The 16,746-nt window shown below is 50.8% G+C and overlaps 2 protein-coding genes across 2 annotated transcripts; both read right to left on the bottom strand.

The window, feature by feature from the left end:
* Positions 1-52: 52 nt before the first annotated feature.
* On the bottom strand, positions 53-496 carry LOC124660311 (putative calcium-binding protein CML23). Its single transcript, XM_047198120.1, has one exon. It carries the CDS (start codon positions 494-496, stop codon positions 53-55), a length of 444 nt encoding a protein of 147 aa, XP_047054076.1.
* Positions 497-12,290: 11,794 nt separating this feature from the next.
* LOC124663002 (putative calcium-binding protein CML23) lies at positions 12,291-12,731 on the bottom strand. Its single transcript, XM_047200769.1, has one exon. It carries the CDS (start codon positions 12,729-12,731, stop codon positions 12,291-12,293), a length of 441 nt encoding a protein of 146 aa, XP_047056725.1.
* Between the last annotated feature and the right edge of the window lie 4,015 nt (positions 12,732-16,746).

Raw genomic sequence — 16,746 nt, 5'->3', positions numbered from 1 at the left:
GATAGGAGACGCTTTAGCCAGAAGAATGGCATCGGCTGGCCTAAAAACACAATCATATCATCATCATGGTCTTGAACTCGTCGAAGGTGAGCACCCCGTCTCCGTTGAGGTCGAACCTGCGGATCATGGCCTGGCACTCGTCGACGTCCAGGTGCAAGCCCAGCCTGCTCATCATCAGCTTCAGGCTCAGTGGCGCGATGCAGCCTCTCCCTTCCATCACGTACATCCCGAACGCCTCCCTGCACCTGTCTCCCTCTTCGTCTTGAGTACCGGCGGCCGTCTCTTCCACCAACCTCACGAACTCCTCTGCGTCCAGAAACCCGTCGCCGTCGGTGTCCGCGGTCGCCATCAGAGCTTGCATCTCCTTGGCAGAAACGTCGCCGCCAAGTGCCGCCTTCATGAAGAGGCAAAGCTCAGCCTCGGAGATCTTGCCATCACCGTCCTGGTCGAACGCCGCGAACACGCGCCTGAACTTAGCCGAGGCAAAGGCAACCATGATGACAATCTGCTTCACGCAATTGGGAATACTTGTCTGTAGGTGCTCGGTGTGTTTCAGAGTTGAGCTGATCTGTGGCTCGTTTGGGGCATGAGATCTAGTAACTCGTCTGTTTTGGTATTTATGGTTCAGCATCTTGGCAAGTAATTGCCGAAAGGGAGATTAGGTCCAACAATTAGCTCGTAGTACCTTCCTATGGAACGATAGGAACGAGTGATTTTTTTGACTAGAGTGAATTAAAGAAAGTGAACAACTTTGACAGAACATAGAAAACTCTAAAGAGCCGAAGGAGATCGATCGACAGTTAAGTTCAGAACTGCCGTGCAATATTAAACTGAACTCACATTTTTAAACTCAACGAACGATCGTGCTCGTCTCGGATAGTAGCATTGTAGTTGCTGCAATCCAGATAGTGACAACCACTGAAAGATTACGACATCGGGTTTTGCTCTGCCATGTCAGTTGCAGATGACACCACATGCATCTTTTATAATGGGTTGTCTTTAGAGCAGTCTGTTTCTTTTTCCCGAAATGGACATTATACCTCCAGCCTTGCATTAAAATAATACACATAACTTTCTTTTATTAAGATTATTGACAGGAGCCTTACAAGGAAAATACATAGATTAAACTGAAGCCACCTCTAGCGAATGTAGCAACACCAACAAGCTTGATGAAGGGGATGACCATGTCAGGACATTATGTCCGGATCTCACACCAACACATATTATCGAAAAATTGAAGGCCTCAGCAAAACGCCCAAGAGCGAGTCAGGAACACAAACCACTCCAACAAACCCAGAACGCACACCATTGCACACACTCAATAAGTCACCGCCACCATCTTTAGCCGACCCATCTTCAGGATGGATCAAGGCATTGACCTTGCCAGACATGACGTCGATGCTACCAAAAGGCTAGAGAACGCCACCGTCCTGCGGACATCCATCTTCACACACCTGCCGTCGAGACCCCGTTGCGCCACGCCGCTGATGACGCGGTAGATGAAACACCGCTCCACCACCAGACCCCTCCATGCATCATGTGTTCCAAAACGATGCCTCCCAGAGGGTGAGCGACACCGAGAGTGCCACCATCATCCGAGCCGGGAGGCCTAGATCTAGGGTTTCCCCCGTACATCTGGAAGGAGGCTGGAGATACGCAACCACAACACCTTGAACAAGGTAACGACGCCCGAGGACTCTGCCATCGTTGGCTCCGACGTGGTCGGTGACATGGGCATACCCTTCGGGTACCCATTATTAGTATACCTGGCTCGGCCCAATATGGAGAAGACCAAATATGGAGAAGGCCTAACAAGGCAACCCGAAGAAGTAGTCGACTAGGACTCTTGTAAAACCCTAAGCTGGTTGCATATATAAAGCTAGCCAGGGCACCCGAAATAAAGAGGCCAACAGATAGATAGCAAATAGACAACATAGCTCCGCCTACGGCGGCACCCTGTAAACATACATATGATATTATACTGGATTGCTAGCAGCACGTAGGGATCCTCCACCGAGGGGACCCGAAGCTGGGTACGTCGTGTGCCTAATCTCGCTCCCGGAATCTCCATCGTCGCTCTCTCCCGAAACCCAAGTCTACAATACGTAGGCATTGGCGAGGTAATCCCTCGTCAGTCGGAGCCCGGCTCTCAACGGCCGCCCACCTCGCAAACATATGCAGCTCGAGGGGCCGATCCGCAGGAGAGGAGGACCCCTCCACTCCGTCCACCGTCGATCTTCATGGAGAAGACCACCACGCCTCCCGCTGCACCCGCCGCAAAACATCGATGCCATGACGTCAGCGTCCGCGCCGCGCCCTAGCCCTAGGGTGACGTCCCGGTCTAGGACTCTGGGTCCTTCGGGCGAGGGCGCGGAAGGAGTCCCCACCGCCGCGCCGGCGAGGCTTCGCCCATCCGCGCCCTAGCGAATGCGGTATGGGAAGTTGTTGCGGTCAGAAACCCACCGGCGGGCAGCGACGGGCAACACCGTAGAGCCGGGAACAACTCAGGGCTGCGGCTGGCCCCGGTCCCTCAGAGCGACGGCCCGCAAAGCCTTCTGGTCACACGTCCGATGCTATCGCAAGGGCGTGCCACCTGACCTATACCTGGTCGGGGAAGGTGTTGGATGATGCCTCGCTTAGTTTCCTGCATGGCATACACGTAAACATTAAATACGAGCCTTGATCGGCTCTCAGGTTATCCTGTGAATCGGCTCAAAGAGCCGATCCACCCATGATTCGTACGAGGTGTACGAATATATGGTGGTCCTGCTTGATCAAGATAAAGCTAAAGCGATCTACGACGATTTACGGTTTTCACCGCATAATCCGATCATCCTACTCACGATTGGGCCTCGCGCTCGCGTACGGTGATCGTAAGCCGATCCTAGACAGGGCCTAAAAACCAACACGAGGTTGATCCCCGGAGCATCCTGTCTAGGGCTAGCAAACTACACCCTACACGCCGCTGGATCCTCCAACCCTTTGTAAGGCCTAACTATTGCGGATATTAAACTAATCCTTGAAGAACAAGGAGCAACCGTAACGGATCGGATCAACTAAACAAAGATCAAGCGGGTGCCGCCCCTACACCTAAGATAGGTGTAAGGGCGGCTAGATGTACAAGGGTTGCACTACGACAGCGATATGATACGAAGAACAATGCTAACCCTAACACATCTAAGATAACTACGTTGCTCGCCATCAAAAAGGCTTCAGCACGAGCAACGCATGAACAACGTAATAAGCTTGTGCTGCCTAGATCGCAAGATGCGATCTAGGCAGCATGGTGCTTACCAGGAGAAACCCTCGAGACGAAGGAGTTGGCGATGCGCCGAGATTGATTTGTGGTGAACGTTGGTTGTTGTTTATTTCATAAACCCTAGATACATATTTATAGTCCAGGGGACTTTCTAATTCAGGCGTGCACCTAATCGTGCACGGGTAAAACTCTAACTCCTAACCGACACGTATCCTACTAGGGTACAGATACACGGGCAATTAGCCCAAACTTGATACACAAGGCCGATTCATGTATTTCTTCTATGTATATAATCTTCAAGCCCATCTTGATCGCGGCCCACCTCTGACTCGGTCAAATTCTGGTGATAACACATGCCCTTGGAAATGACATTTCCAAAATCATTACGCTTTTCTTCCGTCGGGTCATGTCGTGGCAGAGCAGAACTGCCGCAGAATCTTCCATCATTTCGCCTCGCCTCCTGGGCTTCTCTGCACGAATTGATAATTTCGGCATAACGTCCTCGAGAACCGTCATGGCATTAAACCTCCACTACACCCACTTTATTTATCTGTGCCGAAAGGTTCGCCACTCCATCCCCTTGCTCTGTTCTGTCCACCATTGGCCTCCAAGTCATAATGCAGAGCCAGCCGATTTCAACAAAATCGGCTCCTCAGAGCAGAGAATCTTCAGGGCGAGCTGCCCCCCGAGTTTCTTCAGTCCACTTCTCGCGCCCTGCTGGTCAGATCGGCTCCTTTCCTTTGGCGGATTTAATGCAACCCATCCTTAACCTGATCTGCACGTCCATGCCGCTCTTGGCATTGGTCAGGGTCATGATCCCTCAAACTTGCCCCAGCTGATACTGCGGACTCGAATACTCGCAAAAAGAATTTGGGGGTTCTTGAAGAGAGGATCTGAGCCACCAAACTACTCCATTGAGGAGTTCTTCCATTAGAGTCTCTCTTCGTGACCCACTTCCTGCTCCATTGACCCTCTGCTTATAACAGTTATACCTCTTGAGTCGATGGCCATGCATCGGCTTTCTATCCTTAAGTCGATGTCTGCGCATCGGCTGTGCTTAAATTTTTTTTGAATTTTTTACGGCCGATTTATGTATCGGCCCCCATACTTCAATACCCATCATCAAAGAATATCTTGGGCTGCCGGGTATTTGAAAGACACTTCCACTTCTTATCCTCGTGTTTTATCCACCTAGGTGCCCCCGAGCCGATTCTTTCAAGTAATTGAGGGTATCGGCTCTTCAGGTATTCCCTGTTGGATCAAATGTTGAACCCAGGCAGAATGTATAGTGAGGACAATTTTGGCCGATTGCTGGAATCGGCCTCCATGTTGCTTGCTCGATGAAGGTTTTGTAACGTTCCTCCATAGATCCTTGGGGCCGATCTCCTGGATCGGCATCGCCACGTTCGTTCATCGATGTTGCGTTCGCTACACGGTCGGGCCCGTGGATAAGACCAACCTAGCCCCATCCTGTGTCACGTTGATGTGCTCGCAGACGTCGAAATTGGGTGCCTCGTGTAATCCTGGAGCACCAAACTCCGTTGGAAGGACGAGCACCATGTTTGTGCCAGCCGATGTCTCATCATCGGCTTTCCTTTGCTTGGGGCGCCACTCCATTTTTCGTGGTCGACCCTCTTCATCCAGGGTTCGCTGGATCTTTGCGGCCAGATCAGGTCGCGCCTTCCTTAGCGTGTGCAGGTATAACCTTTCGGCTTCCTCCAAGCCGCGCAATCGCTGAACCCTACGCTTTTGGGAACGGCTGAGTCCATCAGGGCACCACCTTGGCCGGCGGTACCTGTCTTCTTCTTCTTCTCCCTCGTCTTCCAAATCCTCAAGATCTTCCATCCGAGGGGACTCAGCGCGTTTGCTTCGAGGCGGGAGAGGCCCTAGACGCTTGAACACAGACACGTTAGCTGCATCCTTCTTCTTCTATTTACATTCTGGGCAATTGCCGATTGTAGGCAATCGGCTCATTCCTGAATCCCAGCAGTGTCTGAAGAAGGGGCAGTCCCAGTGCCTATCCTCGTCGTCTTGCTCCCTTGACTTTTCCTTGGCGTGGCGCTCATATCGCTCCTCGTCGCGATCATGCCGACGACGTCTCCTGTCGTCCCTAGCCGGACGATCCTTTTCATCATCGTCGTTGTATCGTCGGCGTTGGTCATACCGACTCACATACTTGTTGAGGAGGTGATCGGAGAGAGGTCGCCGATATCTTATGTTCTTCACTTCTCCCTCGTGACGTAGCGCTTGCCGTCGTGGCGGAGCCGATCGCGTGGAGCGGCTTCCTCTGTGTCTTTGCTATGAGAGCAGCTGCCCTCATCTCCGTCCTTACCGAGTGGTGCCCGGGTCCCACCATGTTGATATTGCACGAGAAATCTGGCTGGCACCCTCCATGGTAAGTATACTCCACCATATTAACGGCGGGGAAGGGGTGTGTGTCGACCTTCATGGCGTACTGGTTGAAAATTAGCCGTCCTTTTTCTATCGCCATTTGGATCTGCTGACGCCACACCCTGCAGTCGTTGGTGGCGTGGGTGAACGTGTTATGCCACTTGCAGTATGGCTTTCCGTTCAGCTCTTGCACCGTGGGGATCTTGTGGCCTTCGGGTACCTTTAGCTGCTTCTCCGTGAGTAAGAGGTCGAAAATCTGCTCAGCTTTGGTCACGTCGAAGTCGAACCCTTTTGGAGGACCTTGTGGCTTAACCCACTTACAGGACACGGGGCTTGCCGCCCGAGCCCATTCAGCCACTGCTACCTCTTGATCTCCCGCAGTACCTTCATCCTCGTCTGCCTCAACCAGGACCACCGCTCGCTTGAATTTGTCCTGGTAACCATCTGGGTGGCGCTGTTCATATGCTGACAACTTCTGCACCATGTGCGCCAATGAAGGGTAGTCTGCTTGGGAGGCCACGTCCTTGATCGATGATGAGAGACCCACCACCGCCAACTCGATCGCTTCTTTTTCACTTACGTGAACCGAATAGCATCGGTTCCTCACGGTCCTGAAGCGCTGGATGTATTCCGACACTGTTTCCCCGCGCTTCGTCGTACTTGTGCTAGATCGGCAATGCCGGCCTCGGAAGCCTCCGAGTGATACTGCTCATGGAACTGCTCTTCCAAGCTGCTTCCAAGTCCGGATTGAGTTCGGTGGCAGCGATGTGTACCACCCGAAAGCCGATCCTGTGAGGGACCGTGCGAAGAACCTCACACGCAGCTCGTCGATGCTGAGATCATGCCCAGCTGTGCCAAATATCGGCTCACATGCTCGATGGAGCTGGAACCATCCGATCCGGCCGAACTTTGTGAAATCAGGGAGCCGATATTTGGGTGGTAGTGGGATCAATTCGTACTCATTAGGGTACGGCTTGGAATAGCCGATTGTCCTCCTTTTCGGCATCATGCCGAATTGGTCTTTCGAATTGTACAAATCTGATCCGCGGTGATGGCTGAAGGTGTCGAACCACGAAGATTCGCCGGGGTGGCATACTTAGCCAGCCATGCTTGCTTTTCCGGTTCCGAGCCAAGCTGCGGGAGCTGAGCTCCGGAGGTTTGTCGGAGTGGCATACTTAGCTAGCCACGTCCGTTTCTCAATATCCGCTCCCGACGCTCCTCCTGTCTGTTCCGGAAGTCCCTGCCGTCGCAGCCTCGGTTCGAGAGTGCCCGGTTGCTACGGTCCGGCACGTATGCGCACGTGTATCCGTGCGGGATCTCCTTGGGCGCCTCATGTAGGAATTGGTAGTCACTAGGGTCACCACCAATCTTGTAGACGACGTATGCCGATGAGTTCGGCACTTCTGGTGCTGCCAACGCGAACGGCAGCGGTGGATGGGACTGGAGTGACATCTCTCCTTGGTAAGTCCCCAGAGCTGGTCTTGATGGAGAATACCGATGGCTCATGATTTCCTGGATCACGCGCAGAGCGACACGCTCCAAAGTGTTCACCAGGCTCTCAGAGTGGCGGTGCAGCGAATGAGCCACCATGAAGTTGATCTCCTGACGCAGCGACCTGGTGCGTTCTTCGACGGGGAGGATAGGTCCACTCCATCGAGCGCGCCTTCAGGTGAGAACCCCTTCCACCTGATGCTATGGGAGCGGGTTCTGTGGAAAGAGCCGATGAGGTCGGCTTCGAGGACTGCCTTGATCTCGTCATGCTTCTTCTTGAGCTCGTCCGTCAGATCCTCGTACTTGACCGGAGTGCCTTCCGCCATCTCAGATGTAGATGGCGATGCGGTGGATGTCGAAGATTGTCCTACCAGGCGTGCCAGAATGTGTTGCGGTCAGAAACCCACAGGCGGGCAGCGACGGGCAACACCGTAGAGCCGGGAACAACTCAGGGCTGCGGCTGGCCCCGGTCCCTCAGAGCGACGGCCCGCAAAGCCTTCTGGTCACACGACCGATGCTGTCGCAAGGGCGTGCCACCTGACCTATACCTGGTCAGGAAGGTGTTGGATGATGCCTCGCTTAGTTTCCTGCATGGCATACACGTAAACATTAAATACGAGCCTCGATCGGCTCTCAGGTTATCCTGTGAATCGGCTCAAAGAGCCGATCCACCCATGATTCGTACGAGGTGTACGAATATATGGTGGTCCTGCTTGATCAAGATAAAGCTAAAGCGATCTACGACGATTTAGGGTTTTCACCGCATAATCGGATCATCCTACTCACGATTGGGCCTCGCGCTCGCGTACGGTGATCGTAAGCCGATCCTAGACAGGGCCTAAAAACCAACACGAGGTTGATCCCCGGAACATCCTGTCTAGGGCTAGCAAACTATACCCTACACGCCGCTGGATCCTCCAACCCTTTGTAAGGCCTAACTATTGCGGATATTAAACTAATCCTTGAAGAACAAGGAGCAACCGTAACGGATCGGATCTACTAAACAAAGATCAAGCGGGGTGCCGCCCCTACACCTAAGATAGGTGTAAGGGCGGCTAGATGTACAAGGGTTGCACTACGACGAGCATATGATACGAAGAACAATGCTAACCCTAACACATCTAAGATAACTACGTTGCTCGCCATCAAAAAGGCTTCGAGCACGAGCAACGCATGAACAACGTAATAAGCTTGTGCTGCCTAGATCGCAAGATGCGATCTAGGCAGCATGGTGCTTACCGGGAGAAACCCTCGAGACGAAGGAGTTGGCGATGCGCCGAGATTGATTTGTGGTGAACGTTGGTTGTTGTTTATTTCATAAACCCTAGATACATATTTATAGTCCAGGGGACTTTCTAATTCAGGCGTGCACCTAATCGTGCACGGATAAAATTCTAACTCCTAACCGACACGTATCCTACTAGGGTACAGATACACGGGCAATTAGCCCAAACTTGATACACAAGGCCGATTCATGTATTTATTCTAGAGTAAAATACATGGGACATCATGCAACTTGTCCGTATAAATCAGTTTAGTCACTGTACTCAGGAAAGTTCAATTTACGGTCATGGAAGACTCGTTGCCGGGTCATCTACGGTCACCGCCGAAGGTCTGGCTACGTATTTGATGATATGGCAGTGTGGCACCCATATGGCAGTGGCAGTACCGTCCTGCCAGGCTGTATTTTCACAGGAAACCACCTAAAGATCTCTTATTTGTGAAAAACATTGGACCCATTGAAAAGGTTTTGTTCCCTTCATTCTCGCCTCCAGCCCCAAATCCGGCGCCGCCGCCGCTGGATTAGCACACTGGCGCGCGCCCTTCCTAACCACGCCAGAACTGCCTCGCCTCCCCATGCCACGTTCCAATCTCGACCTCGTATCCCACGCTCGTCTGGCCGGAGGAGTCACGAGAGCACCGAGGCAACACCATGGTCGACGACAGAGATGGCAAGAGCAGGAATAGTCTCGGAGGAACATAGGATCATGTAGGTGCTCGGGGAGGACTTCGGCATGATCCTATGGACAACACTTGTCCGTCCGGTCGAGCTTGTAAGTAGCCTGTCTGAGCTCGCGATGGTCGACGCCGGCACCGCGCGGTGGTACAACCACACTGCAGCGAAGGCATGACGCATGGCGGGGGTGCCATCGTCGGTAGGTGTGGTTTCTACATTGGGTGTCACGCCGGCTTCTGAGGACTGGGTAGCAGCAGTAGCAGCAGCACTGCGAAGGGAGGCGCCACGCCGGGGAAGGTCGATCAGGGAGAGCTGGGTCGCGCATCGAATGCCGTCGCTGAACGGGCACATACCTGTCAATTTTCCTCAGTGAACCGCATCGATGAGCTCCTGCGAGGGCGCGCTTGGCCTTCACCACCGACGACATCACGCAGGTCGGACGTAAGCCAAGCGCGAGGGAGTGGCGGCACTCCCGCTGAAGACGCCGACGCGGGAGAATAGGAGAGGGCGGGACATTAGATTCTCGGTGGTGCAGGGGACCAGACGGACCAGGGAGGGAGCTGGTGGTGCAGGGGGGCGTGGAGGGTGCTTGTGGTGCGAGGAAGGCGAGGAGGGGCGCCGCCGGTGGTGCGCGGAGGTCGAGGATGGGGAGCACTTTCACCCCGTGACGACGACCTGTGGCAGCAAGAACCAGCTGAGTCATGGTCTCATGGAGGAGTGCCGCCTTTCTTCCCTGCCTTCTGCTTCCGCGCGTGTTTGGGGCAGCGCCTGAAGCTGCTAAGCTCGGCGGAGCAATCTGGAGAGCAACGCCTCAATCAACCCATGGGAGGACAGCAGTCAATTAGTTTAGGGAGATCTTCGCAAAACAAACACGCTGCTGACCGTTCAACACCGTGCGACATGTGCAGATACATACATGTATCGTGAGCAGTGACCGTAGATGACCCGGCAACGAGTCTTCCATGACCGTAAATTGAACTTTCCTGAATACAGTGACTAAACTGATTTATACGGACAAGTTGCATGATGTCCCATGTATTTTACTCTTTCGGTTATGCTTTTGCCAGCGTGTTTGGTTGGATGTATTTAGCAGCAGAGAATTGGATTAATTAGATAGGAGACTTAAATTTCCGTTCTATCGGTGGTGCGCATGGGAATTGATTTGGCAACGGGCGACGCAAAAAAACGGACATCTAAATTGTCCATTGCATCGTCTTGTGGACGTGAAAATGGTTATTTTTGTCCGCCCGTTCGTTTGTGTCTGGAGGTGCCTCCAGCGGCTCGACGCATATAATTTTTTCTACATTTTTATCCTCATTTTCATTTAAACATAGTTGCAAATATTATATGAATTAATACATAATTGAGAACATGATTTTACACAAACTAATATATAGTTTGGAATATGGTTTACACAAACTAATACATAGTTAAAACATTACAAAATTAGAAAACCTAACTAGTGTTGGCTTCACTGCCAAGAAAGAACACTCTCAAGCATCAGTTTGCGTCGCCCCGTTGAAGATGCCCTTAAGCGAGACGTCCTCCTAGTCGAAAAATAGACCTCCATCACATCGGCCTATTCACGATCGGCCTGTTCACGGGGACGCAAACACAACCTAAATTTGTGTCTGTGTGCGGGACGCTGCAAGGTCAGCTCGCATGTCAACCTGATTCAGGCTTGTTAATATTGATTGACCAAAAGGACCATCTTTAGAGATGGTTAGACGAGTAAATATAAATTGGTCGTACCTACTCACCGCCGCATGGTCTAATATGGCCGGGGTTACTCGCTGTCGCGTGGCCTACTGGCCGCCGGCCTGCCCTAACGGCCCGACGCCGTCGAAGCTCCACGAGAGACGCACGCTCGCCCTCCAACAGGACTACCAAGTGCGCCACCGCCTCCGCGGCCTCCCCCATGCCCTCCCGGTAGGGCCCGTAGAGCTCATCCTCGCGGGCATAGGTGGCAGTCTGCTCCACCTCGAACGCAACGAGTGCGTCGAGATGGACTCTCTCCGGATCTTCCGGATAGTGTGTGCAAGCCATGGCAGTGATGCGCCTCCAAGTTCTTTCGTTCGCGGCCATGGCTTGCAGATAGGGTTTGCCATAGCCATCGCTGGCATGGCCATTATATAGTCACGGCAGAGCGGGAACTAGCGAAACGCCGACCGAACGCACCAAACGCTCGGACTCCCTCAGGAACCTACTGCCCTCGCGCGTGAACAAGTAATTGACATTAAAAGAGCTTGATAGTCCTTAAAAAATGTGTCATCTCGACCGATTTCCATGTCCTTAGGCATTTGATGTCCCTTTTTTCAGTAGAGAACACCATTTGATGGTTGATTTGGTCTATGTCCACCAGCGTCTGTTGGAGGAGATGAATTTCTTGTGCGGTCTTGTGGTGTTTTGGTTCGTAGTTATAAGAAATAGATCACTGTAGCGGGATTTTTCTTTTCTGTAATTTTTGTGTATATACCCATATTGCTGCTGAGGCACTACATTGTTGCAGCTAGATGTAATTGGTATCGTCACGATACTAAAATATATTTTTTATCAAAAAATTAAGCAGATAATCAGACAAACGAATTATAAAAAAACTAACCAAACGATTTTGGATTAAACTCTCCCACTACTTCCAAAACTAACCAAACGTGGGACTGGGACTTCCCAAAGTTGTGCCCTTAACATGCGGGACGAACCCCACAAAAAAGGAAAAAAAAAAACAACATGCGAAACGAGCAGTGTTTTCGAAAAATACTACTAGCCCCATCCATTAGTATTTGGAAATCTGAACCCTTGGATAAGCTTAGACGGACGGTTCATATCGATCGGTCCCTACCGTAAAAGACCTTGGGCTAGAACCCAAGGCTCATGCGGCCATACATACCAAGCACAACGCTATATGTAAGAGAATCTCCACCGACGTGCCTCATAGGAGCTGCAAATGGTCGAATTTATTATACTGGACCCGAGGAGTTATACAAAGAAGTACTCCCTCCGTTCCTTTTTAATTGACTCGGATTTAGTACAAACTTGTACTAAATTCGAGTCAATTAAAAAAGAACGGAGGGAGTAATATAAAGAAGGGACTCCCAACATTTTTGTGCGCGTGAGTTGTGATCGAGTTGTTCAAGCAAATGGACAGCGATGGATAGCTTCGGCATGAGAGCAGCATCAGCCGGCGTAACCTCATCATCCCATCATCATCATGGTCTTGAACTCGTCGAAGTTGAGCACACCATCTCCGTTCAGATCGAACCTGTGTATCATAGCCTGGCACTCGTCGACGTCCAGGTGCAAGCCCAGCCTGCTCATCATCAGCTTCAGGCTCAGCGGCGTGATGCAGCCTCTCCCTTCCATCACGTACATCCCGAACGCCTCCCTGCACCTGTCTCCCTCTTCGTCTTGAGTACCGGCCGCCGTCTCTTCCACCAGCCTCACAAACTCCTCTTCGTCCAGAAACCCGTCGCCATCGGTGTCTGCGGTCGCCATCAGAGCTTGTACCTCCTCCGCCGACATGTCGCCGCCGAGCGCCGCCTTCATGCAGAGCCGCAGCTCAGCCTCGGAGATCTTGCCGTCGCCGTCCTGGTCGAACGCCGCGAACACGCGCCTGAACTCAGCCGATGAAACCATGCTGACACTGCCTGACGCGATTGGGAACTGGGAAGAGATGGCGCGGGTGGGCTTGTTTTTGGTGCTCGATGATAGAGAGTTAGAGACTTGAGCTGGTCTGTGGCTCGTTTGCTGGTTGTGAGATCTAGTAACTCGTGTGGGCTGGTATTTATGGGCGAAAGGGGGATTAGGTCCAACGATTAGCACGTACCTTCCTATGGAACAAGACTGAATTTTTTGACTAGACTGAATTAAAGAATGGAAGTGAACTACTTTGACAGAACATAGAAAACTCGTAGATCTAGACATCAAGTGACAGGAACCGAACAAGATCGATCGACAGTTAAGTTCAGAACTGCCGTGCTATTTTAAACTAAACTGATCGATCGGGTGCTCGCCTCAGATTGTAGCGGGTGAATAGCTCCTGTGCGACGTTTTTCTATGGAATTGGATAAGAAGCGACGTTGTTCGTGAAAATAGCTGGCCCGAGACAAACTAACCGACCCAACCACACCCTTCCGACCGAGCGCGCGTGTGACATTTTCTGGCGGCGGCGGAGCTCACCATCCTTGTCGACGGCGGCGGTGGTGGCGGAGCTTGCTCCGAGAACGGCGGCGCTTTTGTTCTACGGCGGACATGGTGAGTGCCATTCGAAACTCTAATTCCTCTTCCATCATTCTCACCCCAATAGATCTGAGGGCTGGGTTGGGTTGAGCTTAGATTGTGGTCAGCAGCGGTGCTGAGCGAGGGGAACGAGATGGGGGAGGCGGGAGAGAGGACAAGTAATCGGTAATTCATCCCATCTTGAAGCTTAATTTCAATTCTGTTTGCTTACTGTCTTAAATCGTAGCTCACATTCCCCACCAAAAACAGGGGAAGGGGTACATTTAAAATTTGCATAAAATTCTTTCCCTCCAAGGCTTTGTTAATTGATGGAAGCATGTGGGAGATTGAGAGAGACACGATGGTTGAATGAGATGCACCTATTGAAGACATTGATCCACAAGAACTAGAAAGAATGGAAGAGGCGGAAGTGAGGAATGTGGTGGAGAAAATTGGGGAGAGTGTGGTTTGGGGGCCACATCAAGAAGTATCTTTGTTAGCGTTTGATGATTGGAAACAGGAGTATGTTAGGATTGAAATAGGGGAATAAATGGTAGATGAAATTGACCGGCGAGACGGCTGAACAAGTAGAAGTCTTCTGTTTTTGGCAGAGGTCATTGATCTGAACCCTGCATCTAGGGTTGGATATGTGGCATCAAAGTTGGTTTGTTAGATTGTTGAGGATGATTGGGCTACACAAATGCAGATAATGCCTATAGTTACTGAATTGGCAGTGTTATCAGGGAAGATGTTGAGGAGGTTGTATCTATTGATTGGAATACAGTTGACATAAGTGACCGAACAGATTTGGTCATTGCTCCAATGTCTGACATTCAAATGGTAACTATGTTAGGTATTCCTGTAGACGAGAAAGACAAGAAAAAGGAGAAAGATAAAGCTGCAGATGATGCAAATGCAGATGCTGATGCAGATATAGATTCAGAGTTGATGCATGATATTGCAGTTGAAGTGGATGATGGACATGATGATGAGCTTATATGTGTTTATGACAAAGAAAATCCAGTTATTGAAGTAGGTAGATTGTTTCCAAGCATGGATGAGTTTATGATGTGTTTCAGGACTTATGCAGTCAAACATGAGTTTGAAACCAAGACTTTGTGGACAAATACAAAGAAATTCTATGCCAAGTGCAAAGATTATGATGGTGGTGCCATGCCATGCAAGTGGTATATATATATCAGCTAGACGTCAACCTAATGGAAGGACAATAAGGGTGAATCAAATTCCAAAAGCACATACTTGTATTACAACTTCACAAATGGTTTCAAAAATGACATCCCAACTTTGGGTGGCAGAAAAAATCACTCTCATTTTAGCCAAGACACCAAAAACCACTACAAAGAAACAGAAGGTACACCTGGAAAATGATTACCCAATCCAGCTGAAACATACTACAGTTTGGAAGGCAAAGCAAAGAGTAATGATAATTATTTGGTGATTGGGCAAATACATTTAGAATTCTTTATAGCTTCAAAGCAGAAGTGGATAAAAGGTGTCCTGGCAGTGTTGTTGAGATAGATACTGATGTGACACCAGATGGGAAAGTGTACTTCTCCAAATTCTTCATGGCTTTAAAGCCTTGCATTGATGGCTTCAAAGCACGGCTGCCGTCCATATTTGTGTATAGATTCATCATTTTTGACTGGCAAGTGGAATGGTAAACTTGCAGCTTGCAATGCTCTAGATGGACACAATTGGATGTACCCTGTAGCTATTGGCTTGTTTCAGTCTGAGACAGAGGCTTCATCGATATGGTTAATGATGCAGTTGAAAATAAGCATTGGTCTAGTGTCCCCTTTGGCAGTCCACACTGACGCATGTAAAGAGCTAGAAAATACAGTGAAGAATGTTTTCCCCATGCTGAGCAGAGGGAGTGTTTTGGTGTTGCGGTCAGAAACCCACCGGCGAGCAACGACGGGCAACACAGTAGAGCCGGGAGGCTCCCAGGACTGCGGCTGGCCCTGGTCCCTCGAGCGACGGCCCGCAAAGCCTCGGCACGCACGTCCGATGCTCGGTGCAAGGGCGTGCCACCCGACCTATACCTGGTCGGGAAGGTGATGGATTTGCTTCGCTTAGTTTCCTGCATGGCATACACGTAAACATTAAATACGAGCCTCGATCGGCTCTCGAGGTTGTCCTGTGAATCGGCTCAAGGAGCCGATCCACCCATGATTCGTATGAGGTATACGATCACATGGTGGTCCTGCTTGATCAATATAAAGCTAAAACGACCTACGACGATTTAGGGTTTTCACCACATAATCGGAACATCCTACGCGTGATTGAGCCTGGCAGCCACGCACGGTGATAATAAACCAATCCTAGACAAGGCCTAAAAATCAACATGAAGTTGATCCCCGGAACATCTTATCTAGGGCTAGCAAACTACACCCTACGTGCTACTGGATCCTTCAACCCGTTTGCAAGGCCTAACTATGCAGATATTAAACTAATCCTTGAAGAACAAGGAGCAATCATAACAGATCGGATCTACTAAACAATGATCAAGCGAGGTGCCGCCCTTACACCTAAGATAGGTGTAAGGGCGGCTAGACGTCTAAGGGTTGCATAGACAAAAGCATGTGACACGATGAAACAATGCTAACCCTAACACATCTATGATAACTACGTTGCTCGCCATCAACAAGGCTTCATCACGAGCAACGCATGAACAACGAATAAATGTATACTGCCTAGATCGGAAGATGCGATCTAGGCAGCATGATGCTTACCCGGAAGAATCCCTCGAAACAAGGGGTTGGCGATGCGCTGATACGTCTCCAACGTATCGATAATTTCTTGTGTTCCATGCCACATTATTGATGTTATCTACATGTTTTATGCACACTTTATCTCATATTCGTGCATTTTCTGGAACTAACCTATTAACAAGATGCCGAAGTGCCGATTCTTTGTTTTCGCTGTTTTTGGTTTCGAAATCCTAGTAAAGAAATATTCTCGGAATTGGACGAAATAAAAGCCCAGAGGCCTATTTTCTCACGAAGCTTCCAGGAGACCGAAGACGAAACGAAGTGGGGCCACAGGGGAGCCAAACCCTAGGGCGGCGCGGCCCCCCCCTTGGCCGCGCCACCCTGTCATCTGGGGCCCCTGTGCCCCCTCTCGACTTGCCCTTCCGCCTACTTAAAGCCTCCGTGACGAAACCCCCAGTACCGAGAGCCACGATACGGAAAACCTTACTGAGACGCCGTCGCCGCCGATCCCATCTCGGGGGATCCAGGAGATCGCCTCCGGCACCCTGCCGGAGAGGGGAATCATCTCCCGGAGGACTCTACACCGCCATGGTCGCCTCCGGAGTGATGAGTGAGTAGTCTACCCCTGGACCATGGGTCCATAGCAGTAGCTAGATGGTTGTCTTCTCCCCATTGTGCTATCATTGTCGGATCTTGTGAGC

The sequence above is a fragment of the Lolium rigidum genome, chromosome 6 (genome assembly GCF_022539505.1).
Source record: "Lolium rigidum isolate FL_2022 chromosome 6, APGP_CSIRO_Lrig_0.1, whole genome shotgun sequence".
NCBI lineage: Eukaryota > Viridiplantae > Streptophyta > Magnoliopsida > Poales > Poaceae > Lolium > Lolium rigidum.
Note: the sequence above shows the minus strand (reverse complement) of the source record. Positions and strands in the feature narration are given on the sequence as shown.

Coding starts and splice junctions, on each gene's coding strand:
- LOC124660311 (XM_047198120.1), bottom strand. CDS start 496: ATGGTTGCCTTTGCCTCGGCTAAGTTCAGGCGCGTGTTCGCGGCGTTC.
- LOC124663002 (XM_047200769.1), bottom strand. CDS start 12,731: ATGGTTTCATCGGCTGAGTTCAGGCGCGTGTTCGCGGCGTTCGACCAG.